The 26,243-nt window shown below is 44.1% G+C and overlaps 1 protein-coding gene across 9 annotated transcripts in view; it reads right to left on the bottom strand.

The window, feature by feature from the left end:
* The window catches only part of MANSC1 (MANSC domain containing 1), a 69,663-nt gene that overhangs the window by 7,358 nt on the left and 36,062 nt on the right, over positions 1 to 26,243 (bottom strand). For 3 of the 9 annotated variants that reach the window (XM_068277315.1, XM_068277313.1, XM_068277311.1), the window contains exons 2-3: positions 11,874 to 11,955; positions 1,845 to 2,133 (exon numbers count right to left, since the gene is read on the bottom strand). In XM_068277315.1, the coding sequence (XP_068133416.1) occupies positions 1,845 to 2,070 (226 nt within the window). In that variant the 5' untranslated portion in view covers positions 2,071 to 2,133; positions 11,874 to 11,955. The remainder of the gene's footprint in view (positions 1 to 1,844; positions 2,134 to 11,873; positions 11,956 to 26,243) is intronic. The other 6 variants (XM_068277312.1, XM_068277314.1, XM_068277319.1 and 3 more) reach the window with 4 other exon arrangements.

Raw genomic sequence — 26,243 nt, 5'->3', positions numbered from 1 at the left:
AACATTCACTATATAATCTATAAATGAAAATTGTAATAAATAAGCAATTTTTTTCATTATGTTATTTTGACTACAGTTCCTCTTTAAAGAGAACCTGTACTGAGTAAAAATATTTAAAATAAACACATGAGGTAACTTGAAATGAATATTGCATAGTTACCTTGCCATCAGTTCCTCTCAGAAACTCACCATTTTCTTCTGACAATAATCCCTTCCAGTTCTGACAATATTTTGTCAGATCTGAAATATATCAGTTGCTGTCAGTAAAATATCAGTTGCTGTCAGTTACAGCTCAGAGTAAAAAAATGATGTACCAGGTAATGTCCACGTTTCCCTATGGCTCAAGTGAGCAATGTTACAGTTTAACTGTGTGCTGACCAGAAAGCTGTTATGGGTAATGGCCATTTTCAAAATGGAGGACGGTAAATTCCCTTGATCACAGTGAACAAACAGGATGCAGGAGAGGAGAAAGACACGGAGGAGTAGACAACATGGAAGGTAAGTATGACTTGTGTATGCTTATTTTGACTTTTAATTATTTTCAGTTCAGGTTTTCTTTAAGGTCACATGTTGTAATCAAAATGCACATCAGGACTAGGAATGGGGATGGATGGTCAATGAGATGCAAATAGTTCAGAGATGATTTGCCAACTTACCGATCAAATCCCACCCCAGCAGGACTCAATTGGCCCTTTCTCAAGCTGCATAAATTTGCATACAAAATGTATTTCCATAATCCTGCAACTCTGAACTATTTGCATCTTATTGGCCATCCCATAACAGGACTACAGCTACAAAAGCTGACCAAAAAGACACAAAAAGTTTGAATGTCACCTCTGTATACGGTTAAATAATGTGGACATACAGTACATTCGCCTGTGATTATTAAAGGGAAGGTCCAAGCAAAATAAAAAAATGAGTTTCACTTACCTGGGGCTTCTACCAGCCCCATGCAGCCATCCTGTGCCCTTGTAGTCACTCACTGCTGCTCCAGTACCCCACTGGCAGCATGCCGACCTCGGAGGTCGGCGGGCCGCCTTGCGTACATTTTTACGCATTCCAGTTAGTGTAGGAACATTAACACATACATTTTTACGCGTTACAAGGATCAATGCGTAAAAATGTATGTGTTAATGTTCCTGCACGAACTGGAATGCGTAAAAATGTACGCAATGCGGCCCGCCGACCTCCTAGGTCGGCATGCTGCCAGCGGGGGAACTGGAGCAGCAGTGAGTGACTACGAGGGCACAGGATGGCTGCATGGGGCTGGTTGAAGCCCCAGGTAAGTTAAACTCATTTTTTTATTTTGCTTGGACCTTCCCTTTAAAGCATTAAAGGACAACTGTAACAAGAGAGGGATATGGAGGCTGCCATATTTATTTCCTTTTGAACAATACCAGTCACCTGTCTATCCTGCTGATCCTCTGCCTCTAATACTTTTAAAAATAGACCCTGAGGGCTCAGCCACACTATAAGCGCTTTTCTGAGAACTTTGTGATTGATTAGCGCTTTCTGAGCACTTTTTAAAAATCGCTTCCATTAAATGTCATTAAGATCGTGGTACAAAAAGCCGCAATCGCACAATCGCGTCTGCAAATCAATCAGAAACGCTCAGAAAAGCGCTTCTAGTGTGGCTGAGCCCTAAACAAGCATATGCAAATCAGGTGTTTCTGGCATTATTATCAGATCTGACTAGCTTAGCCACAAGCTTGTTTCTGATGTTACTCAAACACTACTGCATCCAAACAGATCAGCACAGCTGTCAGGCAACTGGTATTATTTAAAAGGATCAAATATCAACCCTGTCTGCACACAGGTCGGTCATGCTCAATGCATGTACTAACCTGCGCTACTCTGCTCCATGCAGCATGCAGTCACACACTCTTCCTCATTGGCAGCATTGATGGGATCTGTAAACCGCACTCCCTTTGCCACGGCTAAGCGGATATCAATCTTCATATCCGGCAGCGAATTGGGTTTACATTCCTCGGAGCTGGGGAAAGCAGCACTGATCCAAAGCAGGGTGGAGAAGAGCAAAGCTCGGGGGAGGCAGGGTGCAGAGACAAACATGGCGGCCAGATCATGGGGAGAAGTCAGGAGAGAATCAGCGTCACATCGCAGGGCTCCGGTTACCTGAAATCCACAAAAGATATTATGGTAAGTATAAGAGTTTCTCATAGAGGTGAAGCCGCATACTATGAAGCCCGGTAGTAGCGATAAGCATAACATTAAACCAAATGGCAAAGTCTAGTTCCCTGGGAAGCAGAATTTTCACGCAACTAATCAGATTTCGAAGCTGCCAATGAATTATCCAGCATCTGATAAATTAATGAAACTGCTAATTATTTGGTTAATTGACAGCTCCTGAATCGGATTAGCTCCACTGGTGTTCTATTTCAGCCCCTGAAAATGTGCCACTTTATGCTCATCACTCCCTGCCAGAACTCTGAGACCAAAGCAAGTCCCAGTAATTATGGTAAATCGACTTGCCTGATGTCTAGGCAGGTACCCTCCCTCATACACTGCCTATGTGTACAGGAGGACTAATCTAAAACGTCTGCTTCCTGATGCCTAACCTACTTTCTCGACGTTGCGTCGTAATACGACGTTAAAGTTGCAAGGCAGCTTTACAATGCAACGCAAAAAAAAGTGGTAACGCACATTAATGCTGCCTTACCGTAACATACACTAGATACAAAGTGTACAAAAAGTATGCTTTCCCATATCTGTTACCGTCTGTGTTTAGCGGTAACGCACTGCAGGAATGCGTTACGATAATGCAACATTTACAACACGACGCTAATGACACACTGTGAACGTCGCATACAGTTAACATTGCAGAACGGTAACCAGCGTTATAAGACTTTATTAACAAAGGACAATAACGTCCCACTGTGAACGTAGCCTGAATAAAAATTCCATTCTTGACACTTAACCTTAAAGGGAACCTGAAGCAAGAGGTATATGGAGTATGCCGTATTTATTTCCTTTTGAGCAATACCAGTTGCCTGGCTATCCTGCTGATCCTCAGCCTCTAATACTTTTAGCCATAGACCCTGAACAAGCATGTCGCAGATCAGGTGTTTCTGACATTGTCAAATCTGACAAGATAAGCTGCATGCTTGTTTCTTGATTTAGATGCTACTTCAGCCAAATAGATCAGCAGGACTGCCAGGCAACAGAAACTGTTTAAAAGCAAATAAATATGGCAGAATCTGGTTTTACAAATCAGACACCAGTGACAGCATGGTAACACTAAAATTAAGCATTAAGAAAAAAAAAAAGGGTTTTTTTGCGATGCATTATTAAATGTAACCCCAAGTACCTTTCTCCATTGATTGTAAACTGAATTATTAATCTTTTTTTGCTCGTGAGGACAAGAAAAGATTATCAACACAGGTGTAAACAAAACTAAACCAAAACTACAGCAGTTGCCAAGAACAATGAGGATTTGGATTCTGGTTAAGGGTTCCACTTTGCATTGTATTGGTCTTGATAAGGACTGGTGGACCGCAGTGTGATTCGGACAAGCCATATAAGGAATAAGCAGCGTTTCCCTGCACGACTCCCATGTGGAGGAAACGCTACAGATTCAGCCCTAGTGGAAATGAGCCCCAGTGTCAATGTGTGATCTTCTCTACCTCCTTAGCTTCCTTTGCAGCCTACCTTCTCTACTTTCCTTAGCTGTGAGCCTGTGACAATGACGAACCCACAGGGAGAATCCACCAGCTCTGTAGTCTGAATTTGCAAATTACACTGTATTTAGTGCTGTCAATCTAAAGCTTCGAACACATACGAGGGCTGTTGCCCAGCAGAAATCGGGACTCAAACCCTTAGATGACAGTTCATGGCCAAGGCTGTACAAACGCGTCACTAGCCTGTAGAGTGGCAGCGAGACAAGCTAATCTCACTTAAGTTCCTACACAGGAGCGATCTCTGCCCAGCCAGATTACAAAAAATTGACAATAAAGCTAATGGACTGTGCAATAGATGCTCAAACCCGGGTGCGGATTTCATGCATGTGGTTTGGCACTATTCGACCATTCAACGGTACTGATCTCTATTTCACTCCGAGCTGCAAAGGATTTTTGAGATGAATGTTCTCTTTACACCACATGCATTACTGCTGGGTTATCTGGATAGGGATGTTCTTACAACCCCTAAAATGATTGCTTATAGGTCTTTGGCAGCTTATTCTCAAAAAATGGTTATTTTGAAATGGAATCAACCCGCTTCCCCTCTCAAACGGGATGGTATAGTTTATGCCCACAGAGAGCCGACAGTTGAAAATGCATACAGTATATGAGAAGCGCAAGTGCTCTAAGAAGTTCAGGAAGGTGTGGGGACGATGGAGTTCGTATTATAAATTGCAACTTGAAGATTAGTAACCAGGGTCTTTCCTGTTGTGGATTCTCTAAATGTTAGGTCCCTGGGGGGTATGCAGTCAGACCAAGATTTATAATGATTTTGAATGATTTATCATAATCTACATAGGATAAACTGCCACACACACCCTGTGGAAGGGTATACTTGATGCCTCCAAAGCTAGCCATATAGAAAACCAATCCTTTGTTTGGTCTCAGTGATCTTCCTTCCTTTCATGATCTCTGCTAACCTAGCCCCATCTACACTAAACGATTCTTTGTATGATTCGATTCTATTTACGATTCAATTAAATCCGACATGTCCGATTGGGATTCGATTGGGATTTGATTAGATTCAATTCATTGAAGTGATCAGTGGTTTTGCTCCCACTCTACACAGACTTTAATTGTACTGGTTGCAATAAGTATAATGGGGTTACTCACACCCCCACCGAGGAAGTACCAGAGATAAAATTAAAAATTACTCATGCGCCTAAAACAATATATTGTTTATTCCATAGATATAAATCCAGCGATCATTAGAATACCTGTAAAATCACATAAAATTACACGTATAAAATGCAAGCAGACACTGGTTAACTTTCTCAGTACTACCCCCTTGTAGCAAAACAGTCCGGCGCACACCGCAACTGATGACTAATAGAAGGCTTGCTGAGTAAACTTCGTATTCCAGTATATAATTGCACACTGCTCAAAATCTAAAAAACAACCTTTTAAGCACAAAGTTCATATCATTGCACAGAGCCCGAAGTAACACTTTCTTAGTGATACGGAGTTACCCTTTGTTGGTATCTTTAATCCTGAGCCCAATGGCTCCTTTTGAATAACAGATAATTGCACCTCAGTGGTGCTTTCTAATATAACAGCGCTGTTTCTCTTGTTGATCTTTATATGCCGTCAGTCCAAACTTAATGGGACAATAATGCAGTTCAAGCTTATTGTATAGTTTGGCAATTATCAAGCCAGTTGAGCGTCCTACAGCATCACGTATAGTTTAGTGATTCATGCGTTGCAGAGATAGTGTAAACATTTATATCACTCACGTAGCCCGCAGGGGTAGATGATGTGTGCTTAAAGCTTACAGTCCTGCACCGTTCACTGACAGTAAGAGTCCCGGCCGGTGGCTCTTCTATTGATCTTTCATCTGTCACAAGCGTGCACGCTTGCTGGCAAACTTAGATTCAATTCAATTTGCCCTTGTTTTGCAATGGCAAATCGAATTGAATCGAATCCCTATCGGACATGTTGGATTTAATCGAATAGTAAATAGAATCGTAATCGAATCGTACAAAGAATCGTATCGTGTAGATTGGGCTGGGTGATAATGTACAACAATAGAATAATAGCACGTAGAAAAATGATGTCCCGCTACACCAAGGGTGGGTGTAAAACTTTTTCTTTCTTTATTGATACATCAGTAGACACACAAAAGGCTAACGCGTATCGGAGCTCTGAAAGGCTCATTAATCATAGCCAGCATGTACAAATTCAGCACAGGTTTAAATAATCAGGTGCCCACCCACACTGAGCATGGCTATCCCTCTTAAAGTGACATGTACATTGTTACAATTAAAATGGCAGAACCAACATACAAAGATCAAAAAGTTAAAACCAATGATAAATTGTTCCACATCAAGATAAATAGACAGCCTGACAACAGACACAAGTTTATCAAACGATGTGATATACAAAAATAGGATAGTAAAAGGGAGGGAGGAGGAGGAGGGGGGGGGGGAGGAGGGGGGAGAGGGGAAAAAAAGGAAACCGGCAACGAAAAATCCAGAGGGGTTATGTTCTTATATCATATGTTAAGCTAACATCTATTTTAGAATTTAGACCCGCTGGGATACGTGTGCCCAGTTTCCATATCCATAGGGCCTCCCGTTTTAATAAACATCTATATAAGTCGCCTCCTCTGGGTGAACGTGTAACCCTCTACACCCTGGAATGTAAAACTAGCCATATCCCCCACGATGTTCCCTCAGAAAATGTTTGGATACACTAGAGACTTGAGTAACAAAAGCTTCGTTCCTAATGCATCTGCCTGGTCCATTATAATGCTCTGAGATCCGTTGCCTCAGGGGGCGGGTAGTGCACCCCACATACTGAAGTCCACAAGCATCACAGGTGATGAGATAAACAACATTACTAGAATTACAGTTAATGTATTGTTTCATTTCAAATCTCTCACCCTTAGAGATCGAAAAAATATCTCGTGTCTGGTTGTGGACGCGACAGTACCTGCAGGTGCTGTACCCGCATCTATACGAACCCTTGCAGCTCAACCAAGTAGGAAGCGGCCTAGGAGAGCTAGAAAAGAGGCTTGGAGAGGGACGGGTCCCCAAAGTGGGGGCACGCCACGCAGAAAAAGCACATCCCTCACCCAGTATCCTGCGGAGCTTGGGATCCGAGTGCAGGACTGGCAAATACTTCTTCACAATGTTAACAATTTTATTGTATTCTAGACTATAAGGAGTAGAAAAAGTAAGACTCCTTCTTTGCTCAGTCCTGTCTCTGGTTCCCGTGCACAACAGATCCTGGCGTTTCTTGTGCAATATCTGCTGTATAGCTCTACTAATTAACTGGTCACTGTATCCCCGCTCCCGAAGCCTCTCCTCCACCACATCCAGCTCCTGCCCCAATGCACTAGGATCAGAACAATTGCGAGCTATTCTCAACATCTCAACATCTCACCATAAGGGATTGCCCTCAGCGTATGGCTCGGATGGCAACTTGTTGCAAGCAAAAGTGAATTGCCGGAACATGCCTTTTTGTAGGTCTTCGTGACAATCCTGCCCGATGTCTGAGACCCACACAGAGTAAGATCAAGATAGTCAATCTGAGTGGAATCATAACACATAGTGAAAAGCAAATTAAAGTTGTTAGTGTTACAATATGTCAGAAAATCGGGCAGGACGTCCGGGGGACCCCCCCATATCAGCAGCAGATCATCTATATATCTCCCATACCAAAAAATATACTCAGAAAAGGGGTTCTCCGCTCCAAAGATGTGGAGCTCCTCCCACCATCCCATAAACAAAATATGCCAGGGATGTGGAGAATTTGGCTCCCATAGAAGCTCTCCATCTCTGGAGATAGAACACCCCATCAAACATAAAATAATTGTGAGTCAACAGATGATCTACCGCCGACATGAGGAGGTCCCTAGTAGCCACAGGAAAAGAGCCGTATCTTTGGATATGAAACTCCAGTGCTCTGAGGGCAAGACCATGGGGGATAGAGGAATAAAGTGCAGTCACATCCATTGTGACCCATGTGTACTGATTAGACCACTCCAAAGAATCCAGGCTTTTTAATAAGTGAGTGGTGTCACGTAAGTATCCTGGTAGCCGTTGGACCAAGGGCTGGAGACAACTATCCACCCATTGGCCCAAACGTTCCCCCAAGGAGCCGATACCCGCAACAATGGGACGGCCCCTAGGGGGAACATCAGGCTTGTGTACCTTCGGGAGGTGGTGGAAAATGGGGAACACTGGTGTCTTCACCATAAGATAATCCCTCTCTTTTTCTGAAAAAACTCCAGAGGAAAAAAACAGAATTCAATAATTCCTTAAAGGGAAGGTTCAGGGAGGGTGGTTAAAAAATAAAAATCAATTTCCACTTACCTGGGGCTTCCTCCAGCCCGTGGCAGGCAGGAGATGCCCTCACCGCCGCTCCGCAGGCTCCCGGTGGTCTCCGGTGGCCGACCCGACCTGGCCAGGCCGGCTGCCAGGTCGGGCTCTTCTGCGCTCCAAGGCCCGGCACTTCTGCGTCCCACGCCGGCGCGCTGACGTCATCGGACGTCCGCCGGGCTGTACTGCGCAGGCGCAGTAGTTTTGACGTCAGCGCGCCGGCGTGGGACGCAGAAGTGCCGGGCCTTGGAGCGCAGAAGAGCCCGACCTGGTAGCCAGCCTGGCCAGGTCGGGTCGGCCACCGGGAGCCTGCGGAGCGGCGGCGAGGGCACCTCCTGCCTGCCACGGGCTGGAGGAAGCACCCAGGTAAGTGGAAATTGATTTTTATTTTTAACCACCCTCCCTGAACCTTCCCTTTAAAGTATATTGGTTCTGCCATTTTAATTGTAACAATGAACATGTCACTTTAAGAGGGATAGCCATGCTCAGTGTGGGCGGGCACCTGATTATTTAAACCTGTGCTGAATTTGTACATGCTGGCTATGATTAAGGAGCCTTTCAGAGCTCCGATACACGTCAGCCTTTTGTGTGTCTACTGATGTATCAATAAAGAAAGAAAACGTTTTACACCCACCCTTGGTGTAGTGGGACATCATTTTTCTACCTGCATCTTCTAGAGACCTGTGGTGCCTGCTCCCTTGGGGAGAAGCAACGATGGTAGTAGCGTTCCTGCTTTCTCCTGCAAGAATAATAGCACATTACAATATGCTAGCATACAATAGGCTAATAACGAGGAACAATAGTCTAATAACTATAACAATAGTCTTAACGCAGCTGCTGTAGGCAACATTCCTACTTCGTGACTTTTTCTAAACTGTGACATTTCCTTATCAGGCCACGTACATCCAGAATGACACACCTCGCTGCACAGTTTCAGTGTGAACTATTTCAATTTTAGGTCCCCTTTTTTTCCCCCAGATTTCTGCTCCCTCCTTACTGCAAAATCTAAATAAAACATATTTGAGGAAAAAAAAAATTATTATATATAAATTCCGTTTTGAAAGTGTTATCAGCCTTAAAAGCTCTCCCATTCAATTGAATAAGAATCACAGCAAAATCACCATTCAAGTGAATGACAGAGCTTTTCCAAAACACTGGCAAAAACCGCTATTAGTGGGTTTGAGCCCTTATGCTGGGAATACACTGGTCGATTCTGGCGCTGGATTCTGCGCCCGATCGATTCTCTTATCTTTTTTCAATTCACTTCAATGAGAAATCGAGTGGCAAAACGATCGAACGGTGATCGGACAGGTCGGAAATGATCTAACTAACCATCTTATCAGCTCAGAATCAAGCCGTGTATTCCCAGCATTAGAATGATTTCAGCAAAACTCAGCTATGGTCAGTGTGGTAGTGCCCTAAACTCCCTCCCCTCACAATTTTCTCTGTTTAATCACCTGAATATAAGCAAACTGGGGATTTTTTTACATTTAGGTAATGAGGAATAAAGACTTGTATAGAGAAGACAACACTTAGATAAAATATCTATTTCTGCAACTCAAAGTCAGCTAGGAAGAGAGAGAACATTTCTATATGAATCATGTGCACACTAATATATATATATATATCTATATCTATCTCAGCGCTGCGTAATATGTTGGCGCTTTATAAATACAATGAATATATATATATATATATATATATATATATATATATATATATATATATATATATATATATATATATATATATATATATATAAATAATCACTTTTCACAAGCAGCAGCAAAACACTGTGAATATTAAAAATAGTGAGCATTGCTTTAAAAAGCATCAGTATTTTAATGAAGATGATCCAACCCTATCAGGGCTCATTTTGGAGCAGGTCACAAGAAGAAATTCCCAGATTTATGATATCCAAAAATATCAAACATTATGTTTAGTACTCCTCACCTAAAGCTAGTTACCATACTTTATTATTAACATTTATTGGATTTATATAGCGTCAACATATTACGTCGCGCTGGACAATAAATAAGGTTACCGTCAATGATAATAGAGGTGACAGACAACACAGGTAATATGCCGTAATATACACAAAGCCAGGCATAAATGTAAGTGCCAGATTTCGTCGATAAAAAGTTTAAGCTGAACACCTGACCTGCCCTTCCTTCATCTACGAAACCACCAGCACACTGCTTATGTAAGCATGTGATTGCTGTTCTCGGTACACAAGTTACAGCAGCTGATGCACACAGGGTTGCCACTCTTCCTCCATGAGTGTATGCACCCATGCTGTGGTACGTCTACTTCCTGTCGGAAGGATTCTGCGACGGACACAACCGGTCTGCACATCGGAACTCCTGCGCCAACTCCTGGCTCCTCCTCCAAAGTCTCTGAACTGTCTATGCCTGGTCCCCGACCAAGAGTGGGACAAATGCTATTCACAGCAGTTATAAACCCACAGTCCACCAATTCAGATGAGAGCTGTCCAGGTAGGGCAATACCTTCTCTTTCCAGGCTCGTACTGGACTGCCGGGGAGTCGGGAAAACCCCAAATCGGGGGGGGGGGGGGGGGGGGGGGGAGGGGGACAAGTGGGCCCCAGGCTTAAACTTCCCTGGTGAGCCCATAGTGTCCCAGTCCGACCCTGCCTCTTTCATATGCATACTGCATACTTTATATGCATTTTTGTCTTTCATCCGGCAATTTGAAGTAAATGCTTTACTTGGGCATGACTAAGGAATAACTGCAGAACTCCATCTCAGTAGAAACTTATTTGAAAATTGATCGACATGGTACAAACCACACCCCACTGCTTTTCTGCATTCAAAGCCTTGTACTCAAGCTAAGCACTTTTCAGCTGAGGCAGCCGGTCAGGGTCCTATGTACAAGAAAATCTAGCATGTTTATGGCAGCTCCCTAACCCCCTTGATGCTTCAATGAGAAATCCCGACTGTACAGAACCTAATGTGGGCGACAGCCTGTGTACGTACCTTACAAATAACCACCTTTCCTTATCGTTTGGAACCCTAATGTTTAATCAATTGCTATTTAATATGATCTGTTTACTGAATCAAATGCCAAATTAAAAAAAAAAAAAAAAAAACGTGCAGTGTATGGGCCTGCATACAGGGCCGGATTTCTGTAAAGGCCACAAAAGCCCAGGCCTTGGGTGGCAGCTGGCCAAAGTTTGGCTTGACATGGAAGAGGGTTTGCTATATATAGAAGAAGAGGTTGCAAGTGGAATATAGAGGTTGCAAATAAAGAGTAACATATGGAAATAAGGAGCTGCTGCCCAAGGGACCTGAATATAACAGAGGGGATGCTATATATGAATGGAATAGGGGGCTGCAAAAGGAATAGGAGGGGGATGTTGCACATAGGAGAGCTGCAAGAAAGTTGGCCTTGGGGGAGAAAAAGTATAAATCCAGCCTTGCCTGTATCTGCTGGACGACAGGTTCTCTACAACATGAATTGGATGAGTCTGAAAAGAGGACAACTGTGGTGCAGTGCTGAGATCACCAGAAGTTGTGTGCTCAGGAATATAACAGCTGCTATGTAGAGGCTGCAAAGGCTTTCCTTCAGCCGCTATCTATTACAATTTAATCTTTGGCATCAGCAAATGAGAGAGAAAACAAATATTTGACAGAGGGACTATGGTGTGTTTGCAGTTAGTGATCAAACTGCACACAGCCTGGCAAGAGATCTAGGCAGTGCTGTGAATAATGCCAGGCACAGAACTCTGAGGTGACCCAGACGCTGGCACCAGTGCCCACCATTATTATAGGTATGTTTAAGATCTAGTAGCCAAAATGTGTAGAGAGTTTATTCAAGATGTAGCAATGTTCTATTCACCCCTAGGATGCATTTCCTTCTCCATACCGCAGTGGCTCCTGGAACATAGCAGATCCCCTTCTTTCAGTAGCACTCAGGTCTGCTGTCAGAGAACAGGAAAACAGACAATTACAACACTTCCTGGTACAAGATCAGCAGAAAATTATAATGAAAAAACACAGACACACACATGCATGCTGTGACAATCACTGAGTCGGCTGTGCCAGTCCACTCTAGTGCAGTCATTAGGGCACACGGCTCCCAGTGCCGCAGTGACATTACCAGTTCCTGTAAATACACAGGGTGGATTTAGGACAACTAACCTGAGAGGAACATAGAGATTGCCATTCCTTTTCTACAATACCAGTTGCCTGGCGTCCTGCTGATCTTTCATGCATCAGTAGAGTATGAATCACACACCTGAAACAAGCATGCAGCAAATGCATCTGATCTGCATCCTTGTTCAGGGTCTAAGGGCTGATTTCCACCGACAAGCAACACACGCTGACACTTGATGTGAGCATGAATCCAGATTTGGGTGAGTGCTGCAGAAAGCAGCAGCATGCCGTCCAGAATTGCACTACAGTGTGATTCTGACGGTAAACAACAGAAAGTATAGGCAGAGTTTACCTGCCCGACTCACCTGTGGGGAAACGCTGTCAATTCGGTGCAGATTTGAGCTACATTTAGCCCTAGTGGAAACGGGCCCCAAGGCTATAAAAAAAAAAATATAGAAATAGCGAGAAGACGCAGAGACACAAGACGGGAAACAGACAATTTGTGTAGATGAGAGCAGCTCTATTTGTTGATCTGCTAATTTCATATGTAAATGTTTTACAGTTATGCCTAGTGACACTGCTGGAAAACAGCTGGCAGGGATAATCTAAAGCCCAATCTACACGATAAGATTCTTTGTGCGATTCTATTTACGATCCAATTAAATCCAACATGTCAGATCGGGATTCAATTCGATTTGCCTTTGCAAAACAATGGCAAATCGAATTTAATCCCGATTGGACATGTCGGATATAATCGGATCGTAAATAGAATCGTAATCAAATCGCACAAAGAATCGTATCATGTAAATGGGGCTTAGGATGACAAATGTTCCAGTTGTTGTGACCTTTTCATAGAAGAGATTAGGCTGCTCGGAAGCTAGACCAGCAGCATGTCCATATGGTATTGTTCCTAAACCGTCACCAACGATCACGGTGGGTGACAATTATTCAACACCTGTACATACCTTTAAGGCCTATACACATGCTGGATTTATGTTGGCTGGCGGGGATCAAGACCAGTTTCCTTAGGCAGGGGACACACTTGACCGTTTTAGGCCTGATACACACTGCAGAGTGCTTTTAGATCAGTCAGCGATGCATTTGCGGGGTTTTTTTTTAAATGCTTCCGTTAATAAAAAGAGTTGCAATGTTTATGCAAGTCAAATGGAGTGTGTGTGTGTGTTTTGTTTTTTTTTGTACTGAAAACACAGTGCTAGGAATGCTATGGAGGCCTGAGTGCAAGATGCAAAATTCCTGTCAGCTAAGAGAGTACTCTATTATAAAAGGGCTGTAAAGATAATTGTAGCCATGTTAGGCAACACATAGCATCAGAATGAGGGTGAGCACTGCACAAGATACTCTTATTGGAATTAACAAAAACTTAAAGAGAACCTGAACCGAAATTTTAAAGTCAAAATAAGGATACACACGTCATACTTACCTCCTGTGTACTCCTCAATCTCTTTCTCCTCTCCTGCGTCCTGTTTGTTCACTAATATCAATGGAATTCTCTGTCCTCCATTTTGAAAATGGCCACTGCCCCATAACAGCTTCCTGGTCAGCACACTGTTAAACTGTAATATCGCCCAGTTGAGCAATAGGGAAACATGGACATTACCTTGCACATTCAGTTGTAACTGACAGCAGCTGAAATATAACTGACAGCAACTTCTATATTTCAGTTCTGACAAAATATTGTCAGAGGTATGTGAGACAAACAGTGGCTGGCATTACAATGGCTCAAGGGCTGAGCTGGTGAAGCTTGTGGCAAAGGTGCCGCTCCTTCCTTTCTTAAAGGGATACTTAAGTAAAAAAAAAATAAAAAATGTTTTACTCACCTGGGGCTTCCAATAGCCCCCTGCAGCTGTCCGGTGCCCTCGCCGTCTCCCTCCGATCCTCCTGGCCCCGCCGGCAGCCACTTCCTGTTTCGGTGACAGGAGCTGACAGGCTGGGGACGTGAGTGATTCTTCGCATTCCTGGCAACAATAGCGCCATCTATGCTGCTATAGCATATATCATATACCATATAGCAGCATAGAGGGTGCTAATGTGTCTGGGAACACGAAGAATCACTCGCGTCCCCAGCCTGTCAGCTCCTGTCACCGAAACAGGAAGTGGCTGCCGGCGGGGCCAGGAGGATCGGGGGGAGACGGCGAGGGCACCGGACAGCTGCAGGGGGCTATTGGAAGCCCTAGGTGAGTAAAACTCATTTTTTTTGTTTGACTTCAGTGTCCCTTTAAGCAGAGTTGAAGCGTGCTCTGGCTATTAGATATACATCAGTTAGGAGAAGTAGACACAAAAACCGGCACTGCTTCAAAAACTATTTATTCTTGCATATCCTTCAAGTAAAAAACATCTTGCAGACAAAAAATAAAAAATAAAAGTTCCACAGTAAGTATAAAACATACCCTTGGGGGGGAAGGTAGTGTGGCTGGGTGATTAGTGAGCGGTGGGTGCTCAGGTGCTGGTGCTAAGGGTATGTTTTAATGTGGAACTTTTTTGTCTGCAAGATGTTTTTTACTTGAAGGTTATGCAAGAATAAATAGTTTTAGAAGCAGTGCCGTTTTTTTACTCTGTGTCTACCTAAAATAATGTCAGAACTGGAAGGGATCACTGTAAGAAGAAAATGGCGAGCTTCTGAGAGGAAATGATGGTGAGGCAAGTATGTAATATTCATTTGCAGCTACAGCATGTGTTTATTTTCAATAATTTTACTCAGCACATGTTCCTTTTAAGGATTAGGGAGTCACTTCCCTTTGTCAGATCATTAGGCTCAGTAGTGGATTGTACTCAAACTTATTTGAGCACAGTTAGATATATATAGTTAAAGGATCATTCCATCAAAAAAAGTAAGCAGCTAAAACCTGACAGAGCCGACAGGTTTTGGATTTGGACCAGTCCATCTCCTCATGGGAGATTCTCAGGGTTTTCTTATTTTTTTTCAAAAGCAGTTTCTGAAAGGCAGTCTAACAAATATATATATATATATATATATATATATATATATATATATATATATATATATATATATATATATATATATATATATATATATATATATATATATACACACACACATACACCTTAAGCGAAACACACACACACATACGAACATGTAACAGGTTGTTAACCATCAATGGATATTTACCTAATATTTACTACCTTGCACCACTGCCAAGCTAGACATGAATACATCACGTAAGAGAGCTGATTAAATGTCCCTCTCCCCATCGCAGCCATCAGTTTTGTACTGCTTGGTACAGTAAAAAGCTATGAAGCCGCACTCATGTTGTGCAGCGAATTTCTGAGTATTACCAACTGTTGAGAAAAAACGTTCAGATTCAGCCCCGTGGAAAACTACTATGAAGCGAGTAAGAGGATTACTGGCATTGAAATACATCTCTGCTTTTCGCTGCCCTGACATCAAACCGGCAGAGGTTTCTCCTAGAATCAGAGGGATTGTGTCCCACTACACACCAGCAATCACAGGCAATTCTCCAGCTGCTTTCAGATGGTAACGAGCTGCTCTGCTCATGAAAGCTGGTCCCAGCAAAGGAAAGCACCAGGAGACTGTTGTTGCTGGAGACCGTTTCTAACAACATAAAAGGACTAGAACTTATTGTGGAGACTGGAGAGTGCAATATGCTATACAAATAACCTAAATTGAATAAGTACAACAGACTAAATGCATTATATAAACACTTAATAGCTCCAAAGTTTCCCAAACTGGATAGTCACAGATATGTCAGTGTCTTATGAATGCTGTGCAGTTAAAACCATCACAGCAGGGAGCACAAATGACAGAGCTGTTTGGTGTGTGCGATTCACAGGTTCCAAGAGTTCCGCATTTGCTCTGCGATTCAGTTTCTGATAGAGTTTTCCACACGTGATTTTGCAGTCATCGTAATTGTTTGGATTGCGGCAAATTGCATTGTAATCGATGCCTACGTCCGGCCAAGACAATTTAGCAATTTGGGTCTCTCAGCGATGCATCAGGGCCGTACACACGCTAGAGTCTTGGCAGAGGCGGCCCGACCGTCCACCTTTTCAGAAAACATCTAACGTGTAGGAAGCCTACATTTTTCACAGATCTAGGAAAATATTTGTGCCTGAGGTGGGGCTTTACCAGTGGCGTAGCAATAGGGTATGCAGAGGTTGTGACTGCACTGGGTGGCCCTTAGACCAGAGGGGCCCACTAGCGTACCTATGAAAAAGCCGCCGGGATACTTGGGTGCATGATATAGCCGATATATATGGCTAACCCTGCTCCTGCACAACTCCTGGCGACGTTAACTACTATTCCCCCTCTAGGTCGACGTGGATGGTAGGGAAATATGTAATTCGGCTTCCAACGATTGCTGGCGGCCGAATTACAGCATTTTAAAAGTAACTTTAGCTCTGTTTTCTGACGGCGTCGAAGTTACTCAGTGTGCGCCACTATAGCCGTAATTCCTATTATGGTCTATGGTGACACCGGCTGCACCCAAACCTCCTGCACTGGATTCCCACTAGGGGCCCTTCCTTTAAAGGGATACTGTAGGGGGGTCGGGGGAAAATGAGTTGAACTTACCCGGGGCTTCTAACGGTCCCCCGCAGACATCCTGTGTATGCACAGCCGCTCACTGATGCTCCGGCCCCGCCTCCAGTTCACTTCTGGAATTTCTGACTTTAACCACTTGAGGACCACAGTCTTTCTACCCCTTAAGGACCGGCCACTTTTTTTCCATTCAGACCACTGCAGCTTTCACGGTTTATTGCTCGCTCATACAACCTACCACCTAAATGAATTTTGGCTCCTTTTCTTGTCACTAATAAAGCTTTCTTTTGGTGCTATTTGATTGCTCCTGCGATTTTTACTTTTTATTATATTCATCAAAAAAGACATGAATTTTGGCAAAAAAATGATTTTTTTAACTTTCTGTGCTGACAATTTTCAAATAAAGTAAAATTTCTGTATACATGCAGCGCGAAAAGTGTGGACAAACATGTTTTTGATAAAAAAAAAACCATTCAGTGTATATTTATTGGTTTGGGTAAAAGTTATAGCGTTTACAAACTATGGTGCAAAAAGTGAATTTTGCCATTTTCAAGCATCTATGACTTTTCTGACCCCCTGTCATGTTTCATGAGGGGCTAGAATTCCAGGATAGTATAAATACCCCCCAAATGACCCCATTTTGGAAAGAAGACATCCCAAAGTATTCACTGAGAGGCATAGTGAGTTCATAGAAGATATTATTTTTTGTCACAAGTAAGCGGAAAATGACACTTTGTGACAAAAAAAAAGAAAAAAAAAAGAATCCATTTCTTCTAACTTGCGACAAAAAAAAATGAAATCTGCCACGGACTCACCATGCCCCTCTCTGAATACCTTGAAGTGTCTACTTTCCAAAATGGGGTCATTTGTGGGGTGTGTTTACTGTCCTGACATTTTGGGGGGTGCTAATTTGTAAGCACCCCTGTAAAGCCTAAAGGTGCTCATTGGACTTTGGGCCCCTTAGCGCAGTTAGGCTGCAAAAAAGTGCCACACATGTGGTATTGCCGTACTCAAGAGAAGTAGTAGAATGTGTTTTGGGGTGTATTTTTTACACATACCCATGCTGGGTGGGAGAAATATCTCTGTAAATGACAATTTTTTCATTTTTTTTACACACAATTGTCCATTTACAGAGTTATTTCTCCCACCCAGCATGGGTATGTGTAAAAATACACCCCAAAACACATTGTACTACTTCTCCCGAGTACTGCGATACCACATGTGTGGCAGTTTTTTGCACCCTAACTGCGCTAAAGGGCCCAAAGTCCAATGAGTACCTTTAGGATTTCACAAGTCATTTTGCGGAATTTGATTTCCAGACTACTCCTCACGGTTTAGGGCCCCTAAAATGCCAGGGCAGTATAGGAACCCCACAAATGACCCCATTTTAGAAAGAAGACACCCCAAGGTATTCCGTTAGGAGTATGGTGAGTTCATAGAAGATTTTATTTTTTGTCAAAAGTTAGCGGAAAATTGATTTTTATTGTTTTTTTCACAAAGTGTCATTTTCCACTAACTTGTGACAAAAAATAAAATCTTCTATGAACTCACCATACTCCTAACGGAATACCTTGAGGTGTCTTCTTTCTAAAATGGGGTCATTTGTGGGGTTCCTATACTGCCCTGGCAATTTAGGGGCCCTAAACCGTGAGGAGTAGTCTGGAAATCAAATTCCGCAAAATGACCTGTGAAATCCTAAAGGTACTCATTGGACTTTGGGCCCTTTAGCGCAGTTAGGGTGCAAAAAAGTGCCACACATGTGGTATCGCCGTACTCGGGAGAAGTAGTACAATGTGTTTTGGGGTGTATTTTTACACATACCCATGCTGGGTGGGAGAAATAACTCTGTAAATGGACAATTGTGTGTAAAAAAATCAAAAGATTGTCATTTACAGAGGTATTTCTCCCACCCAGCATGGGTATGTGTAAAAATACACCCCAAAACACATTGTACTACTTCTCCCGAGTATGGCAATACCACATGTGTGGCACTTTTTTGCACCCTAACTGCGCTAAAGGGCCCAAAGTCCAATGAGTACCTTTAGGATTTCACAGGTCATTTTGCGAAATTTGATTTCCAGACTACTCCTCACGGTTTAGGGCCCCTAAAATGCCAGTTCAGTATAGGAACCCCACAAATGACCCCATTTTAGAAAGAAGACACCCCAAGGTATTCCGTTAGGAGTATGGGGAGTTCATAGAAGATTTTATTTTTTGTCACAAGTTAGTGGAAAATGACACTTTGTGAAAAAAACAATAAAAATCAATTTTCCGCTAACTTTTGACAAAAAAATAAAATCTTCTATGAACTCACCATACTCCTAACGGAATACCTTTGGGTGTCTTCTTTCTAGAATGGGGTCATTTGTGGGGTTACTATACTGCCCTGGCATTTTAGGGGCCCTAAACCGTGAGGAGTAGTCTTGAAACCAAATGTCGCAAAATGACCTGTGAAATCCTAAAGGTACTCATTGGACTTTGGGCCCCTTAGCGTACTTAGGGTGTAAAAAAGTGCCACACATGTGGTACCGCCGTACTCAGGAGAAGTAGTATAATGTGTTTTGGGGTGTATTTTTACACATACCCATGCTAAGTGGGAGAAATATCTCTGTAAATGACAATTGTTTGATTTGTTTTACACACAATTGACCATTTACATAGAAATTTCTCCCACCCAGCATGGGTATGTGTAAAAATACACCCCAAAACACATTATACTACTTTTCCTGAGTACGGCGGTACCACATGTGTGACACTTTTTTGCAGCCTAGGTGCGCTAAGGGGCCCAACGTCCTATTCACGGGTCATTTTGAGACATTTGTTTTCTAGACTACTCCTTGCGGTTTAGGGCCCCTAAAATGCCAGGGCAGTATAGGAACCCCACAAGTGACCCCATTTTAGAAAGAAGACACCCCAAGGTATTCCGTTAGGTGTATGGTGAGTTCATAGAAGATTTTATTTTTTGTCACAAGTTAGTGAAAAATGACACTTTGTGAAAAAAACCCAATAAAAATCAATTTCCGCTAACTTTTGACAAAAAATAAAATCTTCTATGAACTCGTCATACACCTAACAGAATACCTTGGGGTGTCTTTTTTTCTAAAATGGGGTTCCTTGTGGGGTTCCTATACCGCCCTGGCATTTTACGGGCCCAAAACCGTGAGTAGTCTGGAAACCAAATGTCTCAAAATGACTGTTCAGGGGTATAAGCATCTGCAAATTTTGATGACAGGTGGTCTATGAGGGGGCGAATTTTGTGGAACCGGTCATAAGCAGGGTGGCCTTTTAGATGACAGGTTGTATTGGGCCTGATCTGATGGATAGGAGTGCTAGGGGGGTGACAGGAGGTGATTGATGGGTGTCTCAAGGTGTGATTAGAGGGGAAAATAGATGCAATCAATGCACTGGGGAGGTGATCGGAAGGGGGTCTGAGGGGGATCTGAGGGTTTGGCCGAGTGATCAGGAGCCCACACGGGGCAAATTAGGGCCTGATCTGATGGGTAGGTGTGCTAGGGGGTGACAGGAGGTGATTGATGGGTGTCTCAAGGTGTGATTAGAGGGGGGAATAGATGCAAGCAATGCACTGGCGAGGTGATCAGGGCTGGGGTCTGAGGGCGTGGGCGGGTGATTGAGTGCCCTAGGGGCAGATAGGGGTCTAATCTGATAGGTAGCAGTGACAGGGGGTGATTGATGGGTAATTAGTGGGTGTTTAGGGTAGAGAACAGATGTGAACACTGCACTTGGGAGGTGATCGGACGTCGGATCTGCGGGCGATCTATTGGTGTGGGTGGGTGATCAGTTTGCCCGCAAGGGGCAGGTTAGGGGCTGATTGATGGGTGGCAGTGACAGGGGTGATTGATGGGTGGCAGTGACAGGGGGTGATTGATGGGTGATTGATGGGTGATTGACAGGTGATCAGTGGGTTATTACAGGGAAGGACAGATGTAAATAATGCCCTGGCGAATTGATAAGGGGGGGTCTGAGGGCAATCTGAGCGTGTAGGCGGGTGATTGGGTGCCCGCAAGGGGCAGATTAGGGTCTGATCTGATGGGTAACAGTGACAGGTGGTGATAGGGGGTGATTGATGGGTAATTAGTGGGTGTTTAGAGGAGAGAATAGATGGAAACACTGCGCTTGGGTGGTGATCTGATGTCGGATCTGCGGGCGATCTATTGGTGTGGGTGGGTGATCAGTTTGCCCGCAAGGGGCAGGTTAGGGGCTGATTGATGGGTGGCAGTGACAGGGGTGATTGATGGGTGGCAGTGACAGGGGGTGATTGATGGGTGATTGACAGGTGATTGACAGGTGATCAGTGGGTTATTACAGGGAAGGACAGATGTAAATAATGCCCTGGCGAATTGATAAGGGGGGGTCTGAGGGCAATCTGAGCGTGTAGGTGGGTGATTGGGTGCCCGCAAGGGGCAGATTAGGGTCTGATCTGATGGGTAACAGTGACAGGTGGCGATAGGGGGTGATTGATGGGTGATTGATGGGTAATTAGTGAGTGTTTAGAGGAGAGAATAGATGGAAACACTGCGCTTGGGTGGTGATCTGATGTCGGATCTGCGGGCAGTCTATTGGTGTGGGTGGGTGATCAGTTTGCCCGCAAGGGGCAGGTTAGGGGCTGATTGTTGGGTGGCAGTGACAGGGGGTGATTGATGGGTGATAGGTGATTGGCAGGTGATTGACAGGTGATCAGTGGGTTATTACAGAGAAGGACAGATGTAATTAATGCACTGGTGAATTGATAAGGGGGGGTCTGAGGGCAATCTGAGCGTGTGGGCGGGTGATTGGGTGCCCGCAAGGGGCAGCTTAGGGTCTGATCTGATAGGTAACAGTGACAGGTGGTGATAGGGGGTGATTGATGGGTAATTAGTGGGTGTTTAGAGAAGATAACAGATGTAAACAATACATTTGGGAGGTAATCTGACGGCGGGTTTGCGGGCGATCTAATGGTGTGGGTGGGTGATCAGATTGCCCGCAAGGGGCAGGTTAGGGGCTGATTGATGGGTGGCAGTGACAGGGGGTGACAGGGGGTGATTGATGGGTGATAGGTGATTGGCAGGTGATTGACAGGTGATCAGTGGGTTATTACAGGGAAGAACAGATGTAATTAATGCACTGGCGAATTGATAAGGGGGGTCAGAGGGCAATCTGAGCGTGTTGGCGGGTGATTGGGTGCCCGCAAGGGGCAGATTAGGGTCTGATCTGATAGGTAAAAGTGACAGGTGGTGATAGGGGGTGATTGATGGGTGATTGATGGGTAATTAGTGGGTGTTTAGAGGAGAGAATAGATGTAAACAATGGATTTGGGAGGTGATCTGATGTCGGATCTGCGGGCGATCTATTGGTGTGGGTGGGTGATCAGATTGCCCGCAAGGGGCAGGTTAGGGGCTGATTGTTGGGTGGCAGTGACAGGGGGTGATTGATGGGTGATTGACGGGTGATTGACAGGTTATCAGGGAAGATAGATGCATACAGTACACAGGGGGGGGGGGGGGTCTGGGGAGAATCTGAGGGGTGGGGGGGTGATCAGGAGGGGGCAGGGGGGGGGATAAAAAAAAAATAGCGTTGACAGATAGTGACAGGGAGTGATTGATGGGTTATTAGGGGGGTGATTGGGTGCAAACAGGGGTCTGGGGGGTGGGCAGGTGGGGGTCTGAGGGGTGCTGTGGGCGATCAGTGGGCGGGGGGGGGGGGGCAGATCAGTGTGTTTGGGTGCAGACTAGGGTGGCTGCAGCCTGCCCTGGTGGTCCCTCGGACACTGGGACCACCAGGGCAGGAGGCAGCCTGTATAATACACTTTGTATACATTACAAAGTGTATTATACACTTTGTAGCGGCGATCGCGGGGTTAACATCCCGCCGGCGCTTCCGTATGGCCGGCGGGATGTTACGGCGGGTGGGCGGAGCCAGTTGCCGGGGGAAGCGCGCGTCATCAATGACGCGATCGCTCCCCCGGCATGCCTAAAGGACGCGCCGCCTGAAGGCGTATTGCGGTCCTTTAGGCGTCCACTTTGCCGCCGCCCATGGGCTGTGGGCGGTCGGCAAGTGGTTAAAGTCAGAAAACCACTGCCCCTGCGTTGCCATTTCCTCGATCCCGCTGATGTCATCAAGAGCGCACAGCGCAGGCCCAGTATGGTCTGTGCCTGCGCTGTACGCTCCTGGTGACATCAGCAGGAGCGAGGACACGGTAACGCAGGCGCAGTGGTTTTCTGACTTTAAAGTCAGAAATTCCAGAAGTGAACTGGAGGCGGGGCCGGAGCATCGGTGAGTGGCTGCGCGGGCACAGGATGTCTGCGGGGGACCATTAGAAGCCCTGGGTAAGTTCAGCTCATTTTCCCCCGACCCCCCTACAGTATCCCTTTAACCACAGTATTAGCTTTTCAATGGTGCTGTGCTGGTAATGATCACTTCTATATATGCTTTCTATAGTGATCATCATTAAATTGTTCCCCTCCTCTGCTTACACCTCTCATACTGCGAATGTCTTTGGCAGGTTTTGTTGCACCATATTAGTTAAGTATACAATTTTCAATGTAGAACTTGCACGGGGCCCAAAGCTCTTTAGTTACACTACTGGGCTTTACTGACAGCATTGTCCTCACTATGCAATGCAGTCCTAGCTAGCTGCTACAAGTGACATCATTGATATGCCAGTTACAGTAAGAAGATTCCTGTTAATCCACGGAAAGGAATACGCTTTGATTTTCCACTGTGTCACAGAAAGGCTGGCGCTTTTTCTAAAATGATGCTGTGATTACGGGATGTGTAGGGTGCTGCTTATATTAATAAATGATCTATTACATATCTCTCCCTATAGCCTAGGTAGCTCAGCCATGTCCACAAGGAAAACTCAGACATGTCGGGATGCAATAACAATTCAGGAGTAAGGACCCCTTGGGAGCAGTGGAAGGACAGGAAGCTGTGACAGTACAGATAAGGCACGGATAAAAACAGTACATGTACATTGGAAGAACAAATCCAGTTAATTTCTTCAACCCGGGAAATCAGTAAATTTCCTGTGCATGCCACTAAAATGAGCTTAGAGGTGAACTCAACTTTTAAGAAAAAAAAGGAAGGTAATAAAAAAAAAAAAAAATAAATAAAAAAATGAAGAACGATGTTTCGAAGCAACACAAACTATTTTGCAGTGTGGACTGCTATCCAATAGTAAAAAAAATACTACAATTTAAAATACATGCGCACATAGTTTTAAATGCACTATACATTCCTTTTCTCCTATGTTGCTGATGCTTACAGTAGGTAATAAACATATGAAAAGTTTTGGACTAGTCAGTCTCCTCTTGGGGGATTCTCATTTCCTTTATTCAAAAGCACTAATTAGAAACGATGTATACAAAATATGCTGGCCAGCCTCCCTACTCATTTGATAGTATTTTCGCATTTGGACTGAGCAACTGCTGTACAGTAAGTGGTTTTGGAAATACAGAAAACCCTGAGAATCCCCCATGGGGTCCATAACCAGTCAGTTTTGTCATATTTTTACTGCCTACTGTAAGTGACATAGGACAAAACTAATTATAGTGCAGTATATCCTGGAACAAATGCATTTTATATAAATGCATACATGTGTATTTTAAAGTTTACAATTTTCCAAGATAGTAGTTTAAGGTCAAATTTTTAAGAATGATGCCATCACTTTCTAGCACTATTAAAAATGTCACGATTCGTTGAAACCCAAGGAAGCAGTATACGGTTTAGTACAGAGGCCTTATATGAATTCTCATCATTGTCATCGGTACAGGATTCTTTTAAAAGTCTGCACCTATCAGAAAGTAATGTTCCAGACATCCCCTGTCTGTAAGTTCACTGTAATCACCCAGTCAGCACGCAAACAAGAAGTTTAATTGTGTGGGGATGCCACAATCCTCTTTATACACCATTAAAGAGAACCCGAGGTGGGTTTGAAGACTATTATCTGCATACAGAGGCTGGATCTGCCTATACAGCCCAGCCTCTGTTGCTATCCCAAACTCCCCTAAGGTCCCCCTGCACTCTGCAATCACTCATAAATCACAGCCATGCTGCTGACAAACAGCTTGTCAGAGCTGGCTGTGTTTATCTCTATAGTGTCAGTCTGCTGCTCTCCCCGCCTCCTGCAGAACTCCAGTCCCCGCCTGCATCCCTTCCCTCCCTGCTGATTGGAGGGAAGGGACGGAGGCAGGGACCGGAGCTATGCAGGAGGCGGGGGAGCAGCTGAGACTGACACTACAGATGTAAACAGAACCTCACAGCACGGCTGTGATTTATGAGGGAATGCAGAGTGCAGGGGGACCTTAGTGGGGTTTGGGATAGCAACAGAGGCTGGGCTGTATAGGCAGATCCAGCCTCTGTATGCAGATAACATTCTTTAAACACACCTCGGGTTCTCTTTAATGTTTATATTTTCTACAGTACTAAAAATGTTCAGCAGCACACGTTACAGAACATCTGAGAATCCACATAACTAACTGTCCCTCAGCACGGCTCAATCTCAGGGCCCATTCACACTAGAGCGTTTTACCCCGATTTCGGCAAAACGCTCAAACGCTAGCGCTTTTTAAAAGCGCTAGTGTAATAAAAGTCTATGGCCCGTTCTTAAAACCGCAATGCATCGCTTGCACCATTTTCAGACGCATTCCCGGCGATCGCGTTTCAGTGCTATAGAAGCGCTAAATGCGATCGTGGAAAAATCGCCGCAGTGGTCAGTGATTTTTCCGCGAGAAATTGCGGAAAAATCACTCCTGCAAAACGCCGGCAAATATCGCTGGCATTTTGCAAACGCAAGTGTGAATGGGCCCTAAAGCCTGGTACACACCATGCAATTTCCCATCAGATAGATGGGTCGAATAGATAATTTCCGACCGGTCCGATCTGATTTCCGATCGATATGCATAGAAGTGATCAGAAAAATGATCGGAAATCTGATCGGAAATTATCGACCCATATATCTGATGGGAAATTGCATGCGGTGTACTAGGCATAATGCCCTCATCAGTTTAGAGCCAGTATGGTATTTTGGGTATGTCTTTTTGGGGAGGAGGTGAGGTGGAGTAATCTCATGCAAACAAGGGGTGAATCTGTATAAAATGAGAAGACATTTTTTTGTCACATCAGGGGGCCAAAATCAGGTCTGGATATAATGCAATACAAATCAAGGACAATATGAGGTTGGATTAGGATATTTATGGTAAAAAAACTCCCCTATCCTTTCGGGCTGATTCACACTGCAAGAGAATTTTAAATGCTAGAGATTTGAAAAACTATTAGTAATGCAATGGGGATTTTTACAAAATCACATCGCTCCAGTGAGAACACACACATAGGATAACATTAGCAAGAGCTTTTAAAATCAAAAAGCACTCAGAAAAGCTCTAGTCGTGTGAATTAGCCCTTAGGCCCCATTCACACTAGAGCGTTTTGCCGCGATTTTGGCAAACGCTCAAACGCTAGCGCTTTTTAAAATGTAATGTGTATAAAGTGTAATGTAATGAAATCCTATTCTTACTTGAAACGTGAAACGCATCGCCTGCACCATTTTCAGGCGATCGCTCCTGCTAAACGCTGGCAAAA

Source organism: Hyperolius riggenbachi, chromosome 3, assembly GCF_040937935.1.
Source record: "Hyperolius riggenbachi isolate aHypRig1 chromosome 3, aHypRig1.pri, whole genome shotgun sequence".
NCBI classification, from domain to species: Eukaryota; Metazoa; Chordata; class Amphibia; order Anura; family Hyperoliidae; genus Hyperolius; species Hyperolius riggenbachi.
The sequence above is the reverse complement of the archived record's forward strand: the minus strand, read 5'-3'. Positions and strand labels throughout refer to the sequence as shown.